This window comes from Mobula hypostoma, chromosome 16 (genome assembly GCF_963921235.1).
Source record: "Mobula hypostoma chromosome 16, sMobHyp1.1, whole genome shotgun sequence".
In the NCBI taxonomy this organism is placed as follows: Eukaryota; Metazoa; Chordata; class Chondrichthyes; order Myliobatiformes; family Myliobatidae; genus Mobula; species Mobula hypostoma.
Genome location: NC_086112.1, coordinates 29,471,467 through 29,498,839, shown reverse-complemented (window position 1 = coordinate 29,498,839; position 27,373 = coordinate 29,471,467). Strand labels below are relative to the sequence as shown.

At 37.4% G+C, this 27,373-nt stretch overlaps 1 protein-coding gene across 1 annotated transcript in view; it reads right to left on the bottom strand.

The window, feature by feature from the left end:
• Positions 1–27,373, bottom strand: part of prr16 (proline rich 16) — a 230,583-nt gene that overhangs the window by 98,043 nt on the left and 105,167 nt on the right. Inside the window, exon 2 of the mRNA XM_063069170.1 lies at positions 8,325–9,162. Within this exon, the coding sequence (XP_062925240.1) occupies positions 8,443–9,162 (720 nt within the window). The 3' untranslated portion in view covers positions 8,325–8,442. The remainder of the gene's footprint in view (positions 1–8,324; positions 9,163–27,373) is intronic.

Genomic DNA, 27,373 nt, shown 5'->3' with positions numbered 1-27,373 from the left:
TTACCACAATAAAAGTGCCAAAGATATAAAAGGATTGATGATTGATGGTGCTGTGATGATTTAGGCATCATCTGAAGCTAGTAGTTTAGCTGATGGCCTATAGCACTGAAAGATCATTTAATGACCTTTGAGTTGTGGAATGCTAACTGTAGACAGAACATTTTGTGCTATACCTGAGGGGATTTGGTCAGCTTCCAGTGAGAGGATTGCTCTGAGGTATGTTTCAATGAACGCAGAATCAGTAATGAGCAGAATGAACAGAGAATGCTCACGACTGACCACAAAACGCTAAGCTGCTGGGTGATTCGAGGAAGTGCAGTACGTCTGTTAGCTCTAAGAAAAGGCACTATCTAAGATTGGTGGGTTAGTATGACATCGATTGATGCTTGTACCACTGATCTTTCCAGAACTCAGGTAAGTTGCCTACTGGGAAAATCATAAGGTGGATTCGGGATCCCTGCTGATTTTGTGTGGTACAACTTGCTTCTATTTTAATTGCAAAGTATTCCACTGAAGAAAATAATAATAATTTTATGTATAGAGCACTTTTCATACAGATGATGTTGTTCAGAGTGCTTTACAATGGGATAAAAGAACAAACATGAAAATAAAATAAAAATAAACATGAAAACAAAAGACAAAATGATGCTAATTAAAAGTAAGATTAAGTAAATAGGTTTTGAGCTGGTGTTTAAAAGTATCAACTGAGTCTGTATCCTTTATTGTCTTAGGTTTTGAATTCTACAGTTAGGGAATGTAGTGCAAGAAAACTGATCTGCCAATTATCTTCTGAGGGAGATTGTTTAAATTTAAGAGACCCACCGAAGAAGACCTGAAAACTCAAACAGGATTATAAAACAAAAATGATTCTGTGATGTACTCCAGTCCCAGACCATTAAGAGGTTTAAAAACAATTAAGAGAACTTTAAAATAAATTATAAAAGATACAGGAATCCAATGCAGAGTAGTTAGTACTTTAGCTGAATAGAGGAGCACTTTTAGTAATAGACCAAGACAACTGCACTGCTCCAAAGAGCACTATTTGAGGTCATTCTTACCCTCGGCCATTAGGCTCTATCTATAATGAGTCAACCTGTAACTGGGGAAGTGACAATCCCTTCCTGTTAGACTGTTTAAGCTAACATTTTAAAATTCTTTTTACTTCTCTTCTAATATTTGTAATTCAGTGTACTTGTAGTGCTACTGTGACACTGTAATTTCCCTTGGGATCAATAAAGTATCTATTTATCTATCTATCTAGTCCAAGAGTGACATATTCCCTCATCCTGGTTTTGGTTACACATCTAGCAGTTGTGTTCTGAATTAGTTGAAGCTTTGGAAGGCCAGTCAAAAGTGCATTGCAGTAATCTAGTCTCTGCAATAAAAAGACATGAATTAATTTTTCAGCATCATTGTGTGATTGAAACGAACATATCTTTGCAATATTTTGCAAAATGTAGAATTGTTGCTCTGGTCACTTTCTTTACGTGGCATTTAAAATTCAAATCTGAATCAAGGATAACTCCCTGGCTAGTAACTTCTGATTTTATAAGGGGAGCCAGGTTCTAAAGTTCATCAAAAAGTTTATCTCTTTTGGCTTTGGGACCAATCAGAAGTATTTCAGTTTTATCTCTATTTAGTTTTAGAAACTTATTGCACATCCATTTGTTTATTAGAGCTATACCAGAAGTCAGAGAAGATAAGGTGTTATCATCATGAGGCTCAATTGAGATATACAATTGTGTGTCAGGTAGTTTATATTCTCTAGTGATATCTCCTAAAGGGAGCATGTATTGTGTAACAAAAAGAGTAGGGGACCAAGACAGTTTTCCTGAACGACACCAAAAAGTACATTGTATCTTTTTTAGAAAATTGGTCCCCAAGACAGACAAATAATTTTCTCTCTAATATATATGAACAAAGGAAATTTGTACCAGAGAGCCAATCTCGATTCTCAAAGCGATTTAGGAGAATGTTATGGCCAATTGTTTTAAATGCAGCACTTAGATCTAGAAGAATTAGAACTGAGACTCTGTTAACACTGATATTTTTGATGACTGCCATTTCTGTGCTGTGGTTTGCTCTAAAACCTGACTGAAATGCATCTGGAATATTGTTCTCATTCAGAAAGTTGTTGAGTTGGTGACTTTCTCAAGAATCTTGTTCAGGAAAGGAAGATTTGATATAGACCTGTAGTTAGCCCGTACCTCACTATCAAGGTTTGGCTTTTTAAATAAGGATTTGACAGTCACAGTTTTGAAGGCATCTGGAAAAACTCCACTCTCATGGGATGTATTAATAATTTTCCGATAAGAATTGAAAACTCTATTACAAAAGTCCTTTAAAAATGTGATAGGGACTGTTGTCATACCAAGCTTTCACAATAACACTTGAAGGGAATTAGAACACATCTCCTATAGGTTTTTCACCATTTCACGCAGCATCTCAACTTGCATTCCTTGAAAGTGACAACACAGGTAAGGAAGAGTGGTAAGGAAAGCACATGGCTTGCTAATCTTTAACAGCCATTACAATGAGTATGAGAGTTGGGACATCGTATTATACCTGTTCTCAATGCTATTTTGTCCACGATTGGATTGTTGTGTGAGATACTGGTCACCAAATATGTGTGAAACCAGAGAGGGTGCAGAAGGGTTTCACACAGATATTGCCTGGATTGAGGGGGGGCTTGTGTTATAAGAACAGATTACATTGGCTGGGACTGTTTCACCAGGAATAAAGGAGGCAGCAAAGTGACATGGTAGAGGCATATAAAATTATGAAAGGCATAAATATAGTAGATGGCCAGTGTCTGTTTCACATGGCAGGGGTGTCAAAAGCTGCCAGAGGGCAAAGGCTTAAGGTAAGAGGGAAGATGTTTATGAGGAGGAGGTTTTCCACACACACAGTAGTTGATACCTAGAATGAACTGACAAAGGAGAGACAGGAACAATAACAATATTGAAGAAGCATTTGGATAAGGACTTGAATGAGCAGGGCACAGAGGGATATGGAATTAATGCAGCAAATTAGATTAGTAGATGCAAGCATATGGTTGGCATTGACTTGTTTCCATTGTGTTCAGTTGTTGAATTCTCTATGACTCTAAAAAGAAGTAGGTTATATCAAATTTACCACCCCTATTGATTTTCCTCATTACATCCTAAAAGCATTCAGCCAGATTAGTTGGACATAATCTTCATGTTACAAATCCATGCTGACTGATTTAATTAAACCATGACTTTCCATGTGACAACATAAAATCCCCAGACTTGCTTCTAATGATTTCTCACAGGAGGTTAGCCTGACTGGCCTGAAATTATTTGGTCTCACCCTCCTTAGCAATGGTATTATCTGTCCTTCAGCACTCTTTCTGAAGCTACAGGAATGGTGAATTAGATCTTCCAGGCCTGCTGCAATGCTACCCCTCACCACCTATAATCACTGACTGTGGTCTTCCAATACTCAGACTAAACTTGCTTAGATGTGGTCTGTATTTTGCAGAGCAAATGGATCCCAGAATGCAGAGGCACAGTTTCAGCCATAACAAGGCCTTCACTGGAGCAAGACAGACACGGGGCCATCAAATGTCTTGATTACAGACGACCCGGAGTGCGGGGCTTTAATAATTGTAAATGGTGTGAGTGTTTTCAAAAATGCTCCCGATATTCAGAGGAATTTGAAGTGACTTCCTCAGATTTGCATTTTAAGTATACTCAATATACTCCACAGCCATCCATGCCAATGAATTCCAAAGACTCACCACCCTCTGGCTCCTCATCTCTGTTCTGAATGCGTGTCCTCGATTCTGATGTTGTGCCCTCTGGCCCTCTACTCACTCACCATAGTAAACATTCAGGTTTCAGTGAGATAACCCTAATTTTTGTAAACTCCAGTCAGTAGTGGCCTATCAAATGCTCCTCATACACACATTAACCCTTCCATTCCTGGAATAATTTTTGTGAACCTCCACTGGACCATCTCCAATGCCAGCACATCTTTCCTTAGATAAGGGGACAAAAAATGTTCATAATACTCCAAGTGCAGTCTGGCCAATGCCTTATAAAGCCTCAGCATCACATCCTTGCTCTTATATTCTATTCCTCTCAAAATGAAATCTAGCATTGCATTTGCCTTCCTTACCACTGACTCAGCCCAGAAGTTAACCTTCAGGAAATCCTGCACAAGAACGCCCAAGATCCTTTGCACCCCTGGTTTATGTATTTGCTCATCATTTAGAAAATAATCTACGCCTTTATTCATTTTACTAACGTGCATGACCATACACTTCCCTACACTATATTCCATCTGCTACTTCATGCCGATTCATCCGATCTAAGTCCCTCTGCAGACTTGCTGCTTCCTCAACACTACCTGCCCTCCACCTATTTTAGTATCATCTGAAAACATGGCCACAAAGCTGTCAATTCCATCATCGAAATTGTTGACATAATCTAAAAAGAAGCAGTTCCAATACCGACCCCTGCGGAACACCACTACTCAGAGACCGCCAACCAAAACAGGCCCCCTTTATTCCCACTCTTTGCCTTGTACCAATTAGCCAATCTTTTATCCATGCTCATATCTTTCCTGTAGTACCACAGGCTCTTACCTTGTCAAAAGCCTTCTGAAAGTTCAAGTAAGTAACATCCACTGACTCTCCTTTGTCTATCCTGCCTGTTACTTCCTCAAAGAACTCCAACAGATTTGTCAGGCAAGATTTCCCCTTAAGGAAACCGTGCTGACATGGTTTCATCATGTGTCTGCAAGTACCCCAGAACCTCAACCTCACCATCAACTCTACATATCATCATCCAAACTTCTATAGAATCTGAAATGTTTCAAGTAGACAGGAGGGTAGTAGAGCCTGCTATGTGAAAAGGAGCGGGAGAGAAATCAATGAACTGCCAATCTGGTACCCTCATATCAGTAGTTGGGTAGTGGTGGTATCTATAAAAATGATATGAACATTCTTAGAAAATAACAGTATCATTGAGCAGAGTCAATATGAAAAGGAGCTCATGTTTCATTCTTCTCCACTATATAGTCTATATAGTGGAGTAATGTGAACCAATTAACTGTACGGGTTTTTTTGGATGTTAAAGGAACTGCAATGGAATAAAGATGGCAAGCTATGTATATGAGCAATATCATGATATGAGGTTAATTAGTTTATTAGAAGGGAAATGTAATGTTCAAAAGGGAGCTGAATGTTCTCGTGTATAAATCAATGAAAGTTAATGGACAGATGTAGCAGACAATTCAGAAGGCAAGTTTTATGTTGGCTTTTATTGCAAGACAGTTTGAACAGGACGGTCAAGGTCAACAAGGCCAACATACAACTGTAAAAGAGCTTTGGTGAAACAACACCTGGAGTATGTATACAATTTTAGTCTCCTTAACTAAAGAGGATTGTATTTGTGATGGATGCAGTGCAATGAAGTTTCACCAGACTTACTTCAGGCTTAGAAAGTTGTCTGTATAATGAGGAGAGAATAAGCTAAACTCTTGTTTTCCAAAGTTTAGAGGAAATGAGAGATATCTCTTTGTAAGTACAAATGCTTATTTAGCTTGACAGGGTAGGTGGTTATTTACCTGTGACCATGCTGTCTATAAATAGGGATCGTAACACCAAACTAAGGGGCTGGCAATTTAGAGCCAAGTTGAGATGAAATTCTTCACCCCAAGAGGAATGTATTTTTGATAGCTGTAAAGAGTCGACCATTGATTGCATTCAAAACAGAAGATGGGTAGATTACTGAATATTAGAGAAATCAAGGAATAATCTTGCCGAATTTGAATAGGTTTGAGACACTAAATGGGAAACCACTGCTATAATTTTTTATATTCTTATATATTGTGTAAATGCAAGCTCATTACTTTTTTCTATGCTTATTTGATATTGCAATAAAATGAAAGATTAACATTAAGAAGTGAATTACTTTACTGTCATTATGATTATCCATATCACAGTAATTAAGACTTTTCTGTCAGCAATCCTGATCTCAATCATTCATCAGCTTAAGGTTAGAGTGCAATTATCTTGGAATAATATCCATTTTTATAAATTAGTTTTTATTTTCACTTTCCTAGAATACCTACTGATTGAGGCTGATTGATTTGTAACATATTACACAAGAAAACAAAACAAAGCAGCAGAGCAAACTAAATAGAAGTTAATGCCATCTGTACAACAGCTTGTCCAAGACTTAATCTGGATGCATATTGGCTCAAGATTTATGCAAATTCCCTCTGTTTGACATAAGATTTCTAAATCAAAGTGCACTAAACTGAGTGTGTGTGTATATATATATATATATACACACACAGTTTTATCACGATGTCTCTGCAGTAATTAAATTGTAAAAGATGAACTTATTTGTATTTTTCATATGTGTACCAATTATTGTAAAAAATAAACATAATGCATTTTTATGAACATTTATCCACCAGACAGTGGTTGTTTTCCCCATGAAAAGCTACAGGACAACTAAAACAAGCACAGTATAATTTGTAAAATAGGGAATATTTAACAATGTGCTTAAACAAAAAGAAAATTCTGCAGTCAAACGATATTTTTTTCTCTTTCTGAAATATCTCTCTCAATGAAATTATTTCCAGTAAACGATGCAGTTTCCTTCCCTTATTAACACAATCTTAGACTGCTACAACCACTAACAGTACATTTGATTCAGTTGTAATTTGTATAACCACAGCACTATACACTGTCCTCACTCAAATGGAGAAGAGGGATGGATACATTAGAATGCTGTGCCTGGACTACAGTTCAGCATGCAACACCATAACTCCCTCCAGACTTGACAGGAAGCTCAGAGACCTCGGCCTGCAGCTGGATCCTAAAGTTCCTATCGGATTGCCAACTCGTGGTAAGAATAGGCTCCCTCACTTCTGCCCCTCTGACCCCCACACAGGTGACCCCCAGAGTTGTGTCCTGATTCCCCTCCTCTACTCCCTTTACACCCACAACTGTGCTGCCACACACAGCTCCAATCTGCTGATCAAATTTGCAGATGACACAACATTGATCGGCCTTATTTATCGCAGTGATAAGACAGCCTACAGAGGAGGGGTTAACACCCTGACACAGTGGTGCTAAAATAACAACCTCTCTGTCAGCGTCCAGCAAGCAAAAGAGCTGATCGTGGATTACAGGAGGAATGGAGACCGACTCGGCCCGATCAACATCAATGGGTCTGCAGTTGAGAAGGTGAGTAGTTTCAAGTTTCTCAGTATACACATCACTGAAGATCTCACCTGGACTGTACACAGCCGCTGTGTGGCAAAAAAAGTACAGCAGCATCTCTTCCACTTCAAGCATCTAAAGAAATTCAGCACGAACCCCCAACTCCTCAAGACCTTCTACAGGGGCACCACTGAGAGAATCCTGTCTGGCTGTTTCACCGCCTGGTTTGGGAACTGTACCAACCTTGATTGGTGGGTACTGCGAGAGTGGTACAGACAACCCAGCACATCTGTGGATGTGAACTTCCCTCTACTGAGGACATTTACAGCAGCAGGTGAGTAAGAGAGGCCGGGAAGATCATCGACCATATACTGTTTCAGCTGCTTCCATCTGGCAAATGGTACCATAGCATTAAAGCCAGGACCAACAGGCTATGGGACAGCTTCTTCCTACAAACTATTAGACTTATAAATACACGTCTGAAAATTGCAACCGAGTAATAACACAAAAATTTTTACTTGCTCATGTTGTGGGACGGATCTAAGATTTAAATAAATTCAATTCAATATAACAATGTCATGCATTTTACAATTTGGATTAATTAAATCTCATTGGATGCAGGATAAATTTCATCCTCTGTTAGATGTATTAAGCATGCAGTGCAATAGCAGAATTTATTTTTAAATTTGGTTCTACTGACTTCAGTGGATCCAAATTTCAAGAGTGGTGGTCAATGTGCATACTCTAGATTGTAGATGCCTAGTACTTTAAATAACAGAGTATTGTTACCTTAATGTTATAATTAAATTACATCTTTCAATTTTACATTATTCTTAGTGAATACAATTGATTTTGTCAGAAATATTAAGTGCATCAACTGATGAAGGTTAACTAAGAATTGCAATGAGAATAAATGTAGGAATCAAAAAGGGAGAATTACGTTTAGGATACGGTAACATGAATTTTTAAGACCTAACTCTGAACCTTGCTATGGCTTTAAAGTGTCATCTTTATAGTTGTAATGCAGTTAATATAACGAGTTAATTAGAAAATATCTTATGTTTCCATACTATTAACATAAATACTGAGAAAGTTTGAAAGAAGAAGTAGACACACTTACCGTGATTTGTTCTCTAACACTTCTCTGGAGAACACTGGGTATGTGTTTTGGCTCTTTATTGCTTGGTTAGAAAGTGCTCAATTCATTAGGATACAAAAAAGTTTCCAAGATCCTTGCATCAAACCGTTGTGGTTGTTGACTTCCTCAGAATAGTCTTTTGAGGTTTTGGAGCAGTCTGTGGAGGTGTGATTTTAGCTTTTATGTTTGAGAAATTAGTACTAAAGTTTCCGCATGATCCTCCATTTTCAAGGGGAGGGCACTGATGAAGTGGTTTCCCTTTTGTGTTGCTTAATTCACCATGCAAGTGCACATCCCTGTTTCTCATATCATACCGAACATCACAATCTGGACAGTAGCCGTGGTACTGAACTTCCTCATTAAATCGAACTCTTTCTCGTGTGACCTGTTGATATCTGTTTTTATCGACTCTGGGCACTGGTGGCTGTTTATGCAATTTTTCTGGATTGCTACCAGGGAGACAGCATACATCTCCATTTGGCATTTTATCTGTCTTACACAATATTGCTCCATTGCGAAGCAAGGCCCCATTAGTCCTCAGAGGGTTCATGCAGATAGGGGGCCTGCAAGGGTCCTCAGATCGGATGGGTGTTAATCGTGGAGGCGGAGGTGGGGGATTGGTCTTCTTTAGCACCGTTAAAATGGCTGATGAAGTCACTGTTGTCTTACAAATTGATCTAACTGAGTGCACTTTGACCTTATCCAGGCTTGAGGCTGTCGTACTACTTGAGGTGCTATTTATAGTATCAGTCTTGGAGCTGTCAGTCATTTCCTCCTCCAGCTGCAGGTCACAGGTAAGATGGTCTATTTGGTCAACAACCTGCATACAGTGGGAAATAACGGGGAGAACCTCATTAACATGAAAGCTTGGAAACCAGTAGACATGGAAAATTATTCATCATGTCATATGCAGTACACTGGCACAATTCTGTACAATATCCCTCAAGTCTTCACAGTGCATAAACAATTATACACATTTATTTTTAAAAGCAAAATCTTCAGAGAGGTGTACAAGATCATAAGAAGCTTAGATAGAGTGGCCAGCCAGAAACATTTTCCCAGGGCGGAAATGACTAATATTATGGGGGCAAAGTTTTAAACTGATTGGAGGACAATGCAGAAGCCTTTTTACACAGAGAGTGGTGGGTGCATGGAATGGCGCAGGTAGAGGCAGACACGTCAGGGATATTTAAGAGACTTATACATAGGTACATGGATGAAAGAAAAATGGGCTAGGTGGGAGGAAAGGGCTAGATTGATCTTGCAGTATGTTAAAGGGTCAGCACAACATCATGTCTGTGGTTCTATTATCCATTTTTTAAAGCGGTGACCTTTACTGTAAGTCCATCTTCTATTCTGTTCTCATGTCCTTTAGCTACTTATACCACATCCTCTTCATTAAACTTCGAGTTTGCAGTCAATGCTATCAGTTAAATAGACTTCTTCAGAACTATTCAGATGGAAAGCAAAATACAATATACCTAAAACGCTAGAGGTATTCAACAGGTCAGCTAGCATCTATGGAGGGAAAGGAGCAGTCATCTGTTGTTCCTGCTCACAAAACAAATTGCATTCCTCTGGCATATTCTGAGGATCATATCCTGCCTACCTCAGTTTCTGCTGTGAACAGCACATGTGCTGAATTTTGCTCAGTTATCTTTTGTACCCAAGTTATTCCAGCAAGAACCAGATTGGCTTGTGGCTTTTCTTCGTCCTTGCTCTATAAATATGCAAACCGGAAGCCAATGTCAGTTGAGGGTACTGAATGTGAAATTAATTTGCAAATGGACAGAATTTGCATTGTGATAAGCATACTAAGTATTGAGCACATTAACCACAAATCCACTAAAAGACTTATTGAGGACATTCAAAATGACACTGAAGGAATTCCAAATATTAACACTGTGGGTCAAGGATTTGAGGTTGTGTTCCTTCTGCACATCCCCAGAACAACCTGCCATCTGATTCTGGATGCAACCTGCTAGATCATTGCTGTGAGACAAGAAGTTAGAGTTCAGCATATGTGATTATCCTGTGGCATTTAAGCAAGCATATTTAGTTCAGAATACAAAATGGATTACCAAATAACTGATGCGCTGTCATCTTAGGCACCATTCCCATTATTCACTATTAGTGACTATTTGATGTAACTCAGATGTTGCCATTGGCTGCTTCCTTGTTTAAAAAATTACGGCTATTTTCATAAAATTGTGTAAGAATGCAGCTTTTTCACATTTATAAATGTATTTATGCATTTACTTTGTATAATGCATTTACTTTAAATCCCACTCATCTGACTCATAACCACATCAACACAGAAACATATTGTTTAATTCAGAAAGTACATTTTGAAGGACAGTTTCTGTAAAGTTAAGAAAGTACAACTTTTTGAACTGGTGTTGTTCTTGAACATCAGCTTTCTTAAAATGCTATTGAACACAAAATCGAACATAGCTTTGAACAACAGTGTAAAAATGATTGCATCATTAGTCAAAGTATGTGAAAAGCCCAAAGGATAAAATAATCATTTTTCAAAACCTCAAACCAAACACAATAGCTAATAAAAACACAAAATGCTGCAGATACTTAGCATTTGTAAATAGAAAAACAGAATATCTTTGAGCTATTTCTTGATAAAACATAATCATCAAAAGCCATTTTTTCTATTCCTGCATATGCTGCTTGACCTGGCATTTCATATCATTTTTTCAGATTTTTAGATTCTGCATTTTTTTTTGCACCTTAAAAAATAATGGATGCTTCTTTCTTGTGGCAGCAAACCTTGGTGAGGGCTTTGCCTGTGATGGAATGGGCTGCGTCCATAACTTTCTGTAGCCTTTACCAATCCTGGGCATTGGGGTTACCATACCAGGCCAATATGCAACCAGCTAGGATGCAATCCACTGTGTATCTATTGAAGTTTGTCAAACTTTTTGGTAATATGCCAAATGTATGCAAACTTCTAAGAAAGTAGAGGCACTGTTGTGTCTTCCTGGTGATGATACTTACAGGCTGATGATACAAAAAAAAGTGGAATATAAGAAGTAGAATTACATAAGTTCCCATTATTGCATCCTTTTGGCATATAGTTTTATAACCTGATTGAATGAGGACTAGCCAATCTGGAAGACGGACCACAGGGATATAAATACCACCAGACTAGACATGCCTAGGCATCATCCCTGAAGAAAATGACAGAGTTTGTCATTGAAAAGTCTGTTAAAATCGATACCTGTACCCAGCTGGAAGCCCGAAAAGAGTTTGTTTGATAAAATTTTATGATGTTATGCCATCTCTCAAATTTGTCAAGTATGTGCAATGCCTCTGAGCATTATACATCTCCTACTAAACATTAAAAATCTTTTAAAAAGTTCAAAATAAATAAAAATATTACAACATAGTTAAGAATTAAAATAACTTGCTTTTCTATTCAATTGAATGGGCTTGTCCTGTTTACCCTCTAGAGCATACAAAAAAACCTTTCCTAGAATAAGTGCTGAGGAAGTTCAGTGGCAGAGTATAGTGACATATTTGTTGGCAGGATTCTATCAGCAAGGTTGGGATCAAAATTTGCTGATTTATTTGTGGAAAGCTGCTAGCAGTGTGGCAACATCCATCAAAATCTAGATCAATATATACAGAATCCACAAAATATTTTTCCTTCTGATATCTCTCCTCTCCTCCTGAGAATAATGCATCATGCCAAGATATAACATCACACATTTGCGCTCCAGTGTTTGAAATAAATGGTCATTCTCATCATCCCAAATGATCCAATTTATTGCCCTCAGCAAACCTTTACAGAAGTTGCAGGATGGAGCTACAGTTTGGTTTATTGTCTTTATTCCAGGGAGACTGAGCCATTTGTGGAATCCCCAAAGCCAATGACACTCAAACCTTCAAATCCAAGAGATCAAGCCTGCACAAGGCAGCACACTTGCCATCTGATCCACTGAGGCTCATAAAGGCTCGTAAAGTGAATTATTTCCACATTAAGAAAACAAAGAGATAAAAATGATTTTGATATGTAGCAATAACTGTCACATTTCTGTAATACAATAGCTTAGATATTATTCCATGACAAGAACTGTGTTCAACCAATGATGCATGAGGATATTGCCTTTGGGTTCCAGTCAGCTTGTTCAATATTCCATTGTGTACATGCTGCAAGTGTTGTATGTATACGGTGGATCGGAGTGTATAACTAAACATACTGGACTTAGGTCACCAGTTGTGAGTCATAGTAGGTAGTGGGAGAGAGTGAACAAGCAGAGAGAGAATTGAGGGAGGAAGTGCCCGAAATGGGACAAGATGGGATCATGATTTAGGGGCTCAGGATATGCCACTGTGTGTGGAAGTCACAATCTGGTGAGGCAAACAAAGTACTGATTGGGTCTTTCAATGTGTGGTAAGGAGAAGGGAAATATGAAGGGGTGGAAGCAAAAGTAGTACATTAAATTAACGACTAGCAAGCTGTAATAGGGCCTTGAACCATCAAGGCCTCAGATCTGATCAGGTAGACATCTTTAAGAAAAGAAGAGACTTCAGATGCTGGAATCTGGAGTGAGAAATAAAATGCCAGAGGAAGTCAGCTGAGTAAACACCATCTGTGGGTGGGAATTGAACTGTCAATGTTTTCGATCAAAACCCTGCATCAATCCAGATCCTGATGCAAGATCTTGATCCAAAACATTGACAATTCCTGCGCAATATTGAGTAACGTCCTAGTGTACAATTTTTGAAGGCTGCATCATATGGCTATGTCTTAGTTTCTCAGATGCGCTGAAACACGGCAAACTGTTGTGTTTGCTGTAATTATAATTGTTTACACATATCCCCAGGCTTAGCCAACTGTCAAAGCTATCAACATTCTGAATATTTGGAGTGCTGCTGAGTTTGGTACACATTCATAAGCTCAAAGTTAAAGTAACAAAAATATCAAAAAATAAGTTATAGAAAATAAATAAATTGGTTAATATGCTAGAAACATTAACAAAACAATGAATAATAGTTAGGGTCACTCAATTCAAAAATAATCTATAATTCCTGAAATTCTTTCTCCCTCACAGCTTCTTTTCTCCAGTTAAATGAATGGAGCTAATGTATGCCAAAATTGTCATGCCATTGACTTAGCAGAAAGATTTTCTAAGTATAGGTACTGGATAATTACAAGAAGCTGGCGGTCTGCTGCCAGACAATTAGGAATACAATGGTAAAGAGTAATTAGTGAAACCTCAGGAACCTTGGGACTTCTGCATATGAATATGTAGAAATTGTGTGTTTCCTGAGATTTACATGGGGGAATTTTACCAGCTCCATACACAACTGCAGTAGCTTCTCAGGGAAATCTGGTTCATTGACTTTGCCCTGTTCAGTTCATCTTCATGCTCATCTTCTTTTCTCATTTATTAATTCCTCCTTTAACTTGTTGGGTTAAGAAAAATATCCTATTAACTTTCCTGAGCAGTTAATGGTTGGCACTGCTGAAAAACTACTGAGCTAAAACTTGCCTGCCCCATCAAGTTTCAGTTCAGCATTGCCATGCATCAGTTACATTGAATAACATAATGTTTCAATATCAATTTGCTTTTAGATTCGATAGTCCAGTTAAATGTTAATTCTCATTAGGTTATAGGCTTAGTGTCTCATCAGATCATTTGGAAACTTTTTTTTTATCAACATCTTTTTACCTGTAGGCAGCAATTAGACGAGCAGGAAGTGAATATAGTCAATATGAATAATTTATTTTGTCCTTTTGCATAATAATTTTTGTAAACACAACCTGACCTCAATTCAGTACTTTGGGATAACTGGCTGCAAATGTTAGACTACTGCCAAATGAAAATATTGCTACTGCATTGGGCTAAGATTAAATAATGGGAAAATGTATCTAGGCATCCTCAGAGTTGTTACAATTATATCTCTAGTTTGCTCTTGACCTATGTTTGTATCCCAACTCTTTGCTTTCCTTTACATAGCATCCTTCCAAAAAGTGGTGACAGTAACTGGTCAATGCTAATATGTTCCCATGTGCAGTAAGGAGCTAAGATCTCTTTAAATACTCATATCTTTCTCAAAAAATGATTTGGAGTACAAAGAAAATGTATTTTTTTCCTCCTGAGACAAAACTTTTATTGGAAATTGTAACAGAAGAATTTCTTTCTCACGTCAATTTGTTAATCTTTGGTCTCATTCTTTCTCTCTAATGACTGGCACTTTCATAGTATTCATCATTCGAGTGCTCATTAAACTCCAGCATTATGCAAGACCGATGAAAGACTGATTTGTTTATTTTAAACTGGGAACCAAAGAAATTAAAGCCTTCAGGGTAGAAACAGACATGTGTTAAATGTTTATGGACCTTACCACTAACTTCTTCCACTGCCCTCTTCACCATCACCCATTTAAACTCATTCTTCAGCATATGCTTGAATTCAAATCCAACAAAGGGCTACATAATTTGCTGTTTCCATAGAATAACACTAATCCCTACTCCTCATGTCATCTATTACTGGCAAAAGCAAAATGGCTCAAAACTGATTGCTTTGTTCAGTTGAGGTGAGAATAGTACTGACATCTTAAACTCCAGTGGGACCTGACCACCAATTCATGTCCATCCAAAGTAACTTTGCATCCACATATTTATCAGATTTCAATCTACCTTTGCCTTAAAAAAAATCAAGGACCTGCAGAGAGCTGTGGAGACAGCTCAGCACATCATGGAAATCATCCTTCCCTCTATAAACTCAGTCTCTGCTTCTCACGGCCTCAGTAAAACAGCCAGTATAATCAAAGAACATCAACCACCCCAGACACTCTTTTTCTCCACTTTCCCATTGGGCAGAAAATATACTGTAACAGCCTAAAAGCACATGAACTGTCAAGGATACTTCTACTTCGCTGTTATAAGACAATTAAATGGTTCTCTAGTAGAATAAGATGGACTCCCAGCCTCACAATCTATCTCATGGTGATCTGAACCAAATTGTTTATCTACACTATGCTTTCACTCTACATTTTGTTCTGCATTGATATTGTTTTATCTTCTTTTACCTCAATGCACTGCGTAATGATCAGCTCGGTATGATTAGTATGCAGGACAACCTTTTCAGTGTATCTCAGTACATGTGACAATAATAAACCAACTTCAGTTCCAGTTCCAACCCTGCATTCACCTTCCTTTGAGCAAGAGAGCTCGAAGGCCATACTACTCTCTGAGTAGAAGAAAATTGCCTCATCGTCACTAATGGGTAACCCCCCCCCCCCCAAGTGTAAGATGTAACTTAAAAAAAATGTAAAATCCACTTAAATTATTAGGTAATTTTAAAACATTCTCAATGTGTCTGTATTTTAGTATTATAGCTGCATTGGAACTGTGTTGTAAGGCTAGTTAAAGTAAATGCAACACATAAATTTGCATTAAAATAAGCTGAAGCCCAAAGCACGATGGTAAGCCAAGGGAAACATTAGGCTAATGGAAAAGAATGTGCTGACACACAATTATATTTTAAACTTACAGACTGTGTAAATTAGGCATTAAATTAGACTAACTGTAACATTATTCTGGAAGTAGGTAGCTTGCCTGGGACAGAATAAGCACATTACATCTACCAGAAACTTAGTTGATGCAATAAATTAAGCATAGCCAAGACAATGATTTAACTGCAAGAGAGTGGTAAGGAAAGATTGAAACCGCCTAAATAATAGAGAGGGAGAGAACCAACATGGAGATGGAGAATATGTAGTCAAACAGACACAAGTGGTGGAGAAGAGACCTTCAACTCAGTCACTCCCAGTGTTTTGAGGAATGGACTTCATGAAGCATTACTTCTGGGTACCATGTGCAATTTATTTAATAAATTTGTTGAGCATACTCTATATAACCAATTTACCCATAATCACAATTTGTAATACTGTGGAATCCAGGATTAAAAGGTCACAGAGTTATACAGTATGGAATAAAGCACTTTGACCAAACCCATCAATGCCGGTAAAGTTGCTTACTTGAGCTAGTCCCACTTTTCTGCATTTGTACCATATTTTTCAAAACTTTTTCAGTCCATGTACCAGTCCAAAAGTTTTTCAAACATTGGCATGGTTGAAAATTTATTGATATTGTTATTTATATAGCTACACATTGCCTGGCAACTCCTTTCATATATCTACCAGCCTCTTGATGAAAAAGTTGCTCTTCAAATCCACGTTAAATCTTGCCACTCTGATCTTAAACCTACTGTATGCCCACAACTTATAGACACCCCTACTCTTTAAAAAAACTGGGATTAGCTACCATATCAATACCCATCAGAAAATTATAAACCTCTATAATATCACCCCTCCAACTCCTATGCTTCAGAATAAAGGCCCCAGCCAATCCAATTTCTCCCTATAACTCACGTCCTCCAGTCGTGGTTGCATCTCTGTGAATCTCTCTACAGTCTTTCCAACTGAATGACTTCCTTCCTATAGTGAAATGACCAGAAATGCACACAATATTTCAAGGGTACTCTCACCGATGTCTTATACAGTTGTAATGTGACATCTCAACTCCTGTATTCAGTACCCTGACCTGAGGAAGCGAACATGCTAAGCATCTTCACCAACACCCTATCTACCTGCATTGTTACTTTCAGAGAATTATGTACTCTTCTCTTAGGTCTCTCTGTTCTACAACCTTCTACAAGACTCTACTATTTATTGCACAAGTCCAGCCCTGGCTTAACTTACCAAAATGTAAGACTTAGCACTTGTGCAAATTAAATTCCATTTGTCATTCCTTGGCCAACTATCCTAGTGATCCTGTAATAGTCTTAGCTGGCCTCCTTCACTGTTCACTATACCACCCATTTACCACACCAATGCTCCCTTCATCTACGCTGTCAAGATATCTCAAGATTAAATTAAATCACATTTCAGTAAAGTGTCATCCAGTACAAAGACATAATTCATCAGAAATACCATAACCACTTTTTTTTAGATTATGAGGACACACAGTCCTCTTTTATTGTCATTTAGTAATGCATGCATTAAGAAATGATACAATATTCCTCCAGTGTGATATCACAGAAACACAAGACAGACCAAGACTAAAAAACTGCCAAAAACCACATAATTATAACATATAGTTACAACAGTGCAAGCAATATCGTAACTTGATGAAGAACAGGCCACGGGCACGGTAAAAAAAGTAAACGTTGAAGCCCTTTCCTCAAAACCCTGGAAGCTCATCCTCCTGCAGGTGCATGAATATAAAAACAATGCACAAAATGCTGCAGGAACTCAGCAGGCCAGGCAGAATCTATGGAGAAGAGTAAACAGTTGACGTTTCAGGACAAGACCCTTCATCAGAACATAAAAAAGATGAGAAGCTAGAGAAAGATGGTGGGCAAAGGGGAGGAAGAAGTGCAAGGTGGTAGGCGATAGGTGACATTGGGAGAGGCAGAGGGGTGAAGTAAAGAGCTGGGAAGCTAATAGGTGAAAAGGATAAAGGGCTGGAGAAGGGGCTATCTGATAGGTGATAGTAAAAGATCAGGAAGAAAGGGAAGGGGAGGAACACCGGAGGGAGGCGATGAGTGGGTAAGGAGATAGGGTGAGAGAGGAAAGTGGGAATGGGAATGGTGAAGTGGGGGGGGGGAATTATTGAAAATTTGAGAAATTAATGTTCAAGCCATCAGGTTGGAGGCTACCCAGATGGAATACAAGGCACTGCTCCTCCATCCTGAATGTGGTCTTATCGTGGCAGTAGAGGAGGCCATAGGCTGACATGTTGGAATGGGAATGGGAAGTAGAATTGAAGTGGGTAGTCACCAGGAGGCCACACTTTATATCTTTCACCTATCAGCTTCCCAGTTTTTAACTTCACCCTTCACCTCTCCCAGTTTCACCTATCACCTACAACCTTACAATTCTTCCTCCCCTGCCCCCACCTTCTTGCTCTTGCTTCTCAACTGATGAAGGGACTTGGCGTAAAACGTTGACTGTTTACTCTTTTCCACAGATGCTGCCTGGCCAGCTGAGATCCTACCGCGTTGTGTTGCTCTGGATTTCCAGCATCTGCAGATTTTCCCATCTTTGCACTGGTATATGAAAACCCCGCAGAAACTATAGTTTAGTTCTTCATCACACTCTCTCTTTCTCCAATCCGTCTGTGATCTCCTGCATTATTACAATGAGGCCAGACACATATGTGAGGAACAATACTTCATCTTCCATCTTGGACGTTGCAAACTTCTAGGCTTCATACTAAATTCTCCAACTTTTGTAACTCACTCCTTCATTCTGTCTAAATCTGAATCAGCCATTTTGCCTGTCATAATTTTGAATCAGATTTTCACTTTGTACTCGTGCAGTCTGGCCTTGTCATTAATAATATATAACATAGACAAAGTATAACAGGGTTCAACTTTGTTGTTTGATTCACTCTAACAGTGATACTCCTTTATACTACCCATCTCTCATCCACTTTACTTACTATAGAAAATTAACTTGTTTTCCTCTCTTTCCAAGTTCTGATAAAGGGTACCAGGCCTGAAATATTAGCTATTTCCTTTTTCACAGATGCTACTTGACCTGCTGAGTTTGTCCAGCCTAATCCTTTGAAACTTTTTTCATGAGAGGACCCTCCCATTTGACATGCTGGCCCAGTAAACATTCTCTGAACTGTTTCCAATGCATTATAATCCCACTTAAATAAATAGACCAGTTCTGTACACAGTCATCCATATGTGATCTCCCTGGTACATGGTATATCGGGTCAACAGAGGAAAAGTTTCTGCCACATGATTGGCTAAGTAGATTTTTGTATTAACAAGCAGGTGTACAGGTGTGCCTAATGAAGTGGCCACTGAGTGTTTTAAATGAAACTGTTTGTCAGCAAAATGATTCACTGGGGAACCCCTGTATCACTATTTCATGTTACAATATGGTGGTTATCAATCTCCATATCATATTTCAAAGTATTAAAGCCCAAGAGATAAAAGGAGTGGATCCAGAATTTGATTTTTAGAAGTACTCATAATAATTTTTCATCTCATTCTGAGGAGTTGAGTGATTTTTCACTTTCATTCAAATTGCTCTGTTTATGATTTAATCTATCAAATTGTTTAACATGGAAACTGGTAAATTATCACACAACATTAATCAAGTTAAACAAGTCATTAAATATGGAGGTGAGCTGCATGTTGACACTGTTCAGGATATGCAACTTCTCCGTTATAGACTTCACAAATCACCACCCAAAAATTGAGATTATGGAATAAAATTCACTTTTACTGAATTTATATATATGTGTGGGGTGGGGGTTAGAAATTAAGTAAATAAACACAAAATGTGAAAGAAACAACAAATTTTGTTCAAATAATTTTTCTTCAATTTGCATTTCTGATGCAAGAGGAGATAATGTGCCATTTTTGCGCCAAAGTGGATTTATTTTGCCTCTAACTTAATTTTTTCCTAAGTTTTCCATTTACCTACAAAATGTCTGAAACAGGACCAGCAAATTTAACTGCAATTTTAAAACAAAACACCACTGTTATTTGTTGTGAGATATAATATTAAACAATCTTACATATATTTGATATGTATTTAAAAGAATTAATCCCTGTTCCAACTGAAACCTAGAACGTGATATGCAACTGCAATCACTTGTCTCCAAATGCAGTTGTTGGTCAGTTAAGAAATTGCCTTGTGAGTTTCCAAGTCAAATTTCTTAAGTGGCTCCAGCAGTAGATGTAGCATATATCCTTAGTGTGAATAGATGAGCACCCCACAGAAACTTATTTCTCCTTATAACAAGGTAATCAATTGGAAATTGAATTTTGTGTTATTGAAAATCATGATACCAACAGTTTTCTAATAATGCACAGTACCTTGTTAATTAATTTACAAATATCAAGTCATTCACAATAAAATCAAATTAACAGAGTACAGTAAACTGAGACATTCTGTTTGGTTTTCAAAATCATTCCCTTCTCAACCCCATTCTCCTGTCTTCTCCCCATAACCTTTCATGCCCTGACTAATAAACCACCCATCAACCTCTGTCTCTAATGAACTGGTCTCCACATGTGCCTGTGGTAATGAATTCCATAGATACGCCACCCTCTAGCTAAAGAAATATCTCACCTCTGTTCTAAATGGATGTCCCTCTATTCGGAGGCTGTACCCTCTGGTCCTCGACCCTCCCGCTATAGGAAACCTTCTTTTCATGTTTGCTCTATCTAGACCTTTCAACATTCCATAGGTTTCAATGAGATTCCCCCCTCATTCTTTTAAATTCCAGGGAGTAGAGGTCCATGGCCATCAAACACTTCTCATATGACAACCCTTTCATTCCTGGAACCATTCCTGTGAACCTCCTCTGAACTTCTTCTCCAATGTCATCATATCCTTTCTTAGATAAGGGGCCCAAAACAACTTGTAAGGCTCCAAGTGAGGACTTAACAGTGCTTTATAAAGTCTCAGCATTATATCTTTGCTTTTATATTCTAGTCTTCTCAAAATAAATCCAAACCACAGACTCAACCTACAATTTAACCTTTAGGGAATCCTGCACAAGGACTCACAAGGTCCTTTGCAACTCAGATTTTTGAATTTCCTCTCCACTTAAAAAGTAGAGTACACTTTTATTCTTTCTACCAAAGTGCATGACCACACAGTTTCTGACACTGCCATTTCTTTGTCCATTGTCCAAATCTGTCTCAGTCTTTCTGCAGTGTCCCTGCTTCCTCAACACTACCAAGCCCTCCACCGATCTTCATATCATGTGCAAACTTGGACACAAAGTCTTAAATTCTGTCATGCAAATCATTGACATACAGCGTAAAAAGAAGAGGTCTCAACACCAGCAGCTATGGAATACGACTAGTCACCAGCTGCCAATCAGAAAAGGCAGCCTTTATTTCCAGACCTTGACTCCTGCCAATCAGCCGATGATCTATCCATGCTGGTATTTTTTCCTGTAATACTATGGGCTCTTACCTTGCTAAGCAGCCTCATGGCAGCACCTTGTCAAAGGCCTTCTGAGAATCCAAGTCCACAATATCTACTGATTCTTCTTTGTCTATCCTAGTTATTACTTCCTCAAAGAATTTCAACATATTGTCAGGCAAGGTTTTCCCTTAAGGAAAATATGCTGACTTTGGCCTATTTATTATGTGCCTCCAAGGATACTGATACCTCTTCCTGTACAAGCAACTCCAACATCTTCCCAACCACTGCTGTCGGGCTAATGGCCTATAATTTCCTTTCTTTTGCTTCTCTCTCTTCTTGAAGAGTGAAGAGACATTTGAAATTTTCTAGTCCTCCAGAGTCATTCCAGGATGAAGTGATTCTTGAAACATCATTATTAATGCCTCCACAGCTACCTCTTTCAGAACCATGGGGTATCGATCATCTGGTCCAGCTGGCTTATCTACCTTCAGACCTTACAGCTTCCTAAGCACTTTCACCCTGGTAATTGCAAATCCACTAACTTCTGCCTGCTGACACTCTTGAACTGCCAACATACTGCTACAGTTTGTCCGCCATTACTACCTTTCCACCATCATTTTCCAGTGATCTAATATCTACTCTTCTCTCTCTTACTCTTTATATAATCTGAAAAAGCTTTTGGTATCTTCTTTGATATTATTGGCTGGCTTACCTTTACATTTCATTTTTTCCCTTCTTCTGGCGTTTTTTGGATGCCTTCTTCTGGATTTTAAAAGCTTCCCAATCCTCTAACTTCCCACTATTATATCTTTGGCTTTTATTTTGGTTTTGACTTCTCTTGTTAGCCATGGTTTTTCATCTTGCTTTTAGAATACTTCTTCTATGGGATGTATCTATCTGCTCCTTCCAAGATCTTTCTTTTTAAATCTTTTTATTGAATTAGTACACAAAAGGTAAACCATGTAGACACTAATACACTGTTGCAATATAAATTTACAAGAGATATTAATACGCAAAAAAAAGTTAGTACAAACAGTGCAGTCTGGATATAAAATAACAAGTTAATATAATAGTATACTAATTTTCCATACATATCAATAAAGAGAAGAAAAAAAACCCCAAAAAAGACCCCAAAAAACCCCCAAAAAAACCCACCGTGCAACTAATCTAAAAAGCAAAGCAAAGCAATGGGCTAACTAGGTATCAAGCAGACTTAAACAACTTAAAATAATCACGTCCTCAAACCCGACCTCCATTAAAAACAGTTAAAAAGCAAGAAGGGAATGTAAATATGTGCAAAGAGGAAAAAAAATTACATTAAATGAAAATGTTGAATAAAAGATCTCCAGGTCTGTTCAAATTTAACTGAAGTTTCACAAAGATTACTTCTGATTTTCTCCAAATTTAAACATAGTATTGTCCGAGAAAACCAAAAGAACATAGTTGGGGCATTAATCTCCTTCCAATGTTGTAAAATACATCTTTTCACCATTAAAGTAAGAAATGCAATCATTCTACAGGCTGAAGGGGAAAGATTACTGGAAATTTTAGGTAATCCAAAGATAGCAGTAGTAGGATGGGGAGAGATATCTATATTCAATACCTTTGAAATAATATTAAAAATGTCTTTCCAAAAAGTTTCCAAAGTAGGACAGGACCAAAACATGTGAGTTAAGGAAGCAATCTCCCCATGACATCTGTCACAATGAGGGTTAATATGAGAATAAAAATGAGCTAATTTATCTTTAGACATATGTGCTCTATGGACAACTTTAAATTGAATTAGGGAATGTTTGGAACAGATAGAGGAAGTACTGACTAGTTGTAAAATATGCGCCCAGTCATCCGCCGAGATAATAAAGCCCAATTCCTTTTCCCAATCTGACCTAATCTTATCGAATGGAGCTTTCCTAAGTTTCATGATAGTATTATAAATAATAGCCGTTACACCTTTCTGACATGGATTAAGGTTAATTATAGTATCTAAAATATATGTCGGAGGTAACATCGGAAAGGAAGAGAGTATAATACTTAGGAAATTTCTAACTTGGAGATATCTAAAAAAACTTATTCTTGATAAGTTATATTTGTTAGATAATTGTTCAAAAGACATAAGGGAGCCATCTAAAAATAAATCCAAAAACCGTGATATACCATTAGTCTTCCAAATTTGAAAGACACGGTCCGTGGAAGAGGGGGGAAAGAACATGTTGGCTAAAATAGGAATCGCAAGCCCAAATTGATTAAGATCGAAAAATTTTCGGAATTGAAACCAAATACGTAAGGTATATTTAAGTATCGGGTTACAAACCTGTTTGTAGTGTTTCAAATCGAAAGAAAGAGAAGAAACTAAAATGGAGCCAAGTGCATAACCTTGAGCAGATTGTAATTCCAATACTACCCATTTAGGAATGGATAGTGTATCTTGGTCAAGTAACCAAAATTTCATGTGTCGAATATTAATTGCTCAATAATAGAATCTAAAGTTAGGTAATGCCAAACCTCCATCTCTCTTAGCTTTCTGTAGATGTATTCTACCCAATCTCGGATTTTTATTTTGCCAAATAAATGAAGAAATTTTAGAAGCAACTTTGTCAAAAAAGGATTTTGGAACAAAAATGGGTAGTGCCTGAAATACATATAAAAATTTCGGCAGAATAAACATCTTAACAGCATTAATACGACCAATCAAAGTTAAATAAAGTGGAGACCATTTAAATGAAAGTTGAGTAATGTTATCAATTAAGGGTAGGAAATTAGTCTTAAATAAATCCTTATGTTTACAGGTAATTTTAATCCCAAGATATGAAAAATGGTTATTAACCAATTTAAATGGGAGTTTCTGATATAAGGGAACTTGCTTATTAATTGGGAAAAGTTCACTCTTATTGAGATTTAACTTATAACCTGAAAAAAGACTAAATTGTACTAATAAATCTAAAGCAGCAGAAATAGATTTTTATTAGGGGATTAGAAATATATAAAAGTAAGTCATCAGCATAAAGTGATACTTTATGAGACTTTAAACCACGAGTTATACCAATAATATTTGGAGATTCTCGAATAGCAATTGCAAGAGGTTCTAATGCAATATCAAATAATAAAGGACTAAGAGGACAACCTTGTCTGGTACCTTGAAAAAGAGGAAAAAAAGGTGAGTTTAAAGAGTTAGTACGAACTGAGGCCATAGGAGAATGATATAACAATTTGATCCAGGATATAAATTTCAGGCTGAAGTTAAACATTTCAAGCACCTTAAATAAGTAAGGCCATTCGGATCTGTCGAAGGCTTTTTCAGCGTCTAAGGAAATGACGCATTCAGGATCATTTTGTGACGGGGTATAGACAATGTTTAACAGTGTACAAATATTATAAAAAGAGTAACGATCTTTAATAAAACCCATTTGGTCTTCCGAAATAATATAAGGAAGTGCTTTTTCTAATCTGTTTGCTAATAATTTAGAACAAATTTTAGAGTCAACATTTAATAATGATATTGGTCGATAAGATGCACATTGAGCAGGATCTTTATCCTTCTTTAATATTAAAGAGATCGATGCTCTATAAAAGGATTCGGGAAGTTTACCAAATTTTAATGAGGCCTCCAGAACCCTGAATAACCAAGGGATTAATGAGGGTGCAAAAAATTTATAAAATTCCACGGTAAACCCATCAGGACCAGGTGCTTTCCTCGGGTTCATAGAAAAAATAACATTCTTAATCTCACCAGTGGTAAAGGAAGTGTCTAACATAGAAGATATATCATGTGACATCTTAGGGAAATCTAGGTTATCTAAAAAGTCATACATATATTTAGAGTCTCGTGGAGACTCTGATTGATATAAGGAGGAATAAAAGTCAAAAAAGGATTGATTAATCTCAACTTGATCAAATATCAGTTGATCTTTTTGATTATAAACCTGATTTAATTTGAAATTTAGTATAGTTAGTCTTCAACTGATTAGCCAACAGTTTACCAACTTTGTCACTATGTATATAAAATTCGCTTCTTGTTTTCATTAATTGATTTGCAATAGAGGACGAAAGTTCAGTTCTTTGTTTATACAACTTCTCAGAGGGAGCTGTAGCATATTTCTTATCAATTTCCTTAATCTTGTCCACAATAACCAGCTCCTCCTCCTCCAACCTCTTCCTCAAAGCAGCAGAATACGAGATGATCAGACCACGAATATAAGCTTTAAAAGTATCCCAAAGGGTGTTCATGGATATATCCTCTGTACAGTTGATTGTAAAAAAGAGATCAATCTGTTCATTCATAAAGTTAACAAAATCCAAGTCCTGAAGCAACAGCGAATTAAAACGCCATTGTCTATTATTTTTTGTATTGGCCAATATTTTAATAGAAAGCTTAAGTGGGGCATGATCCGAAATGGTTATAGAGTCATAATCACATTTAACCACTGAAGAAATAAGACGAGAGTCAATCAAAAAATAAACAATTCTTGAATAGGAATGATGAACATGTGAAAAAAAAGAAAAAACTTTTTCCTGAGGATGCAAAAAACGCCAAATGTCCGTCGACGCGGAATCTGAGAGAAATGAATTAATCAAGGTTGCAGATTTATTGGGCAGAGTCCGTAAAGGAGCCGAACGGTCCAATAATGGGGATAAACAAGTATTAAGATCCCCACCCCAGATTAGTGAAAACTCATTCAAATTCCGGAACAAATTAAATAATGATTTATAAAATTTTGGACAGTCCATGTTGGGAGCATAGACGTTAACCAAAACTACCTTTTTTTTAAAGAGTAAACCACTAACCAATAGAAATCTACCATTCGGATCAGAAATAATATCGTGTTGTACAAAAGTGATTGAGCGATCTATAAAAATAGAAACTCCTCGAATTTTAGCATTGGAATTCGAATGGAAGTGTTGATCTTTCCAGAATTTAAAAAAACGTAGTCTGTCCCCCCTCCGCACATGGGTCTCCTGTAAAAATAGAATATATGTCTCCAGAATACTTTAAAGACTTTTTTCCTTTTTATTGGATGATTAAGACCATTAGTATTCCAAGAGACAAAATTAATAGTAGACTCCATAATCCCTAAAGTCAACCCTCAAATAAAGGAGGATTGACAATAGGTTCGACACACGAACCCGGAAAGGGAACAGAATAAAGAAGAGACAACAGGAAAGAGAACGCGACCAATACTTCGGGAATATAAGTAGCCCAAGAAAAAAGAAAAACTAAAAAGTGAAGCACCCCCCCCCAGTCCATAACCCCAAAGCTAAATCTAAGATAGACCAGCCAGAAAGAAGCGAGCACTAGAACTACCCCCATGACTTCCGATAGACGCTCACTAAAATAAAGTGTATATATAAAAAGATCAGCTAAAGTTATAAAACAGTAAAGGAATTTAAAAGAAGTACACTGATTAAAACAAAAACGATATAATACAAAGAAAAAAACAGATACATATAAAGAAAACCGTTAACCTACAACAGACCGTATAATTAAACAAGAAAAGGAAATATTAGCATAGACCAGCCAAGAAAACTACAAAAAGTACATTTGGAAACTACAAAGTTTATGGCCTCCAGGGATATACCTAAAATGATGCTGAGGGAATAGCCACCCAGAATTCCCAGGGAAGAAGAAAGGAATGACGCAGTTAAAAAAAAGTTTGGCAACCATATTAATTAAACCAAAAAAAAAACTTTTCTGCCCTCATATAAAGCAAAAGAAAATTAAACCCAACAGATTAACTGCCTCCAATCAAGCAGAGATGATTTAATAGTGCGATTAAGATGTTAAAGGCAAGAGTTGATCCAGGTAACTCTGGGCTTCCGATGGAGAGTCGAAAAAATGGGAAGACCCATCAGACAATTGAATCCTCAAACGTGCGGGATAAAGCAACACTGGTTTTAAATCCATCTTGTAGAATTCTGACATCACAGATCTGTAATGGACACGTTGATCACAAACCTGTTTACTAAAATCTTCCACCAATCGAAAGCGAAAATCCGAGAAATCAATGTAACCTTTAGGTCGAGCAAAGCGAAGCCACTTCTCCTTGTCTTGAAAATAATGAAATCGTAAAATAACATGCCGAGGTTTATCTGACTTAGGCGAATAT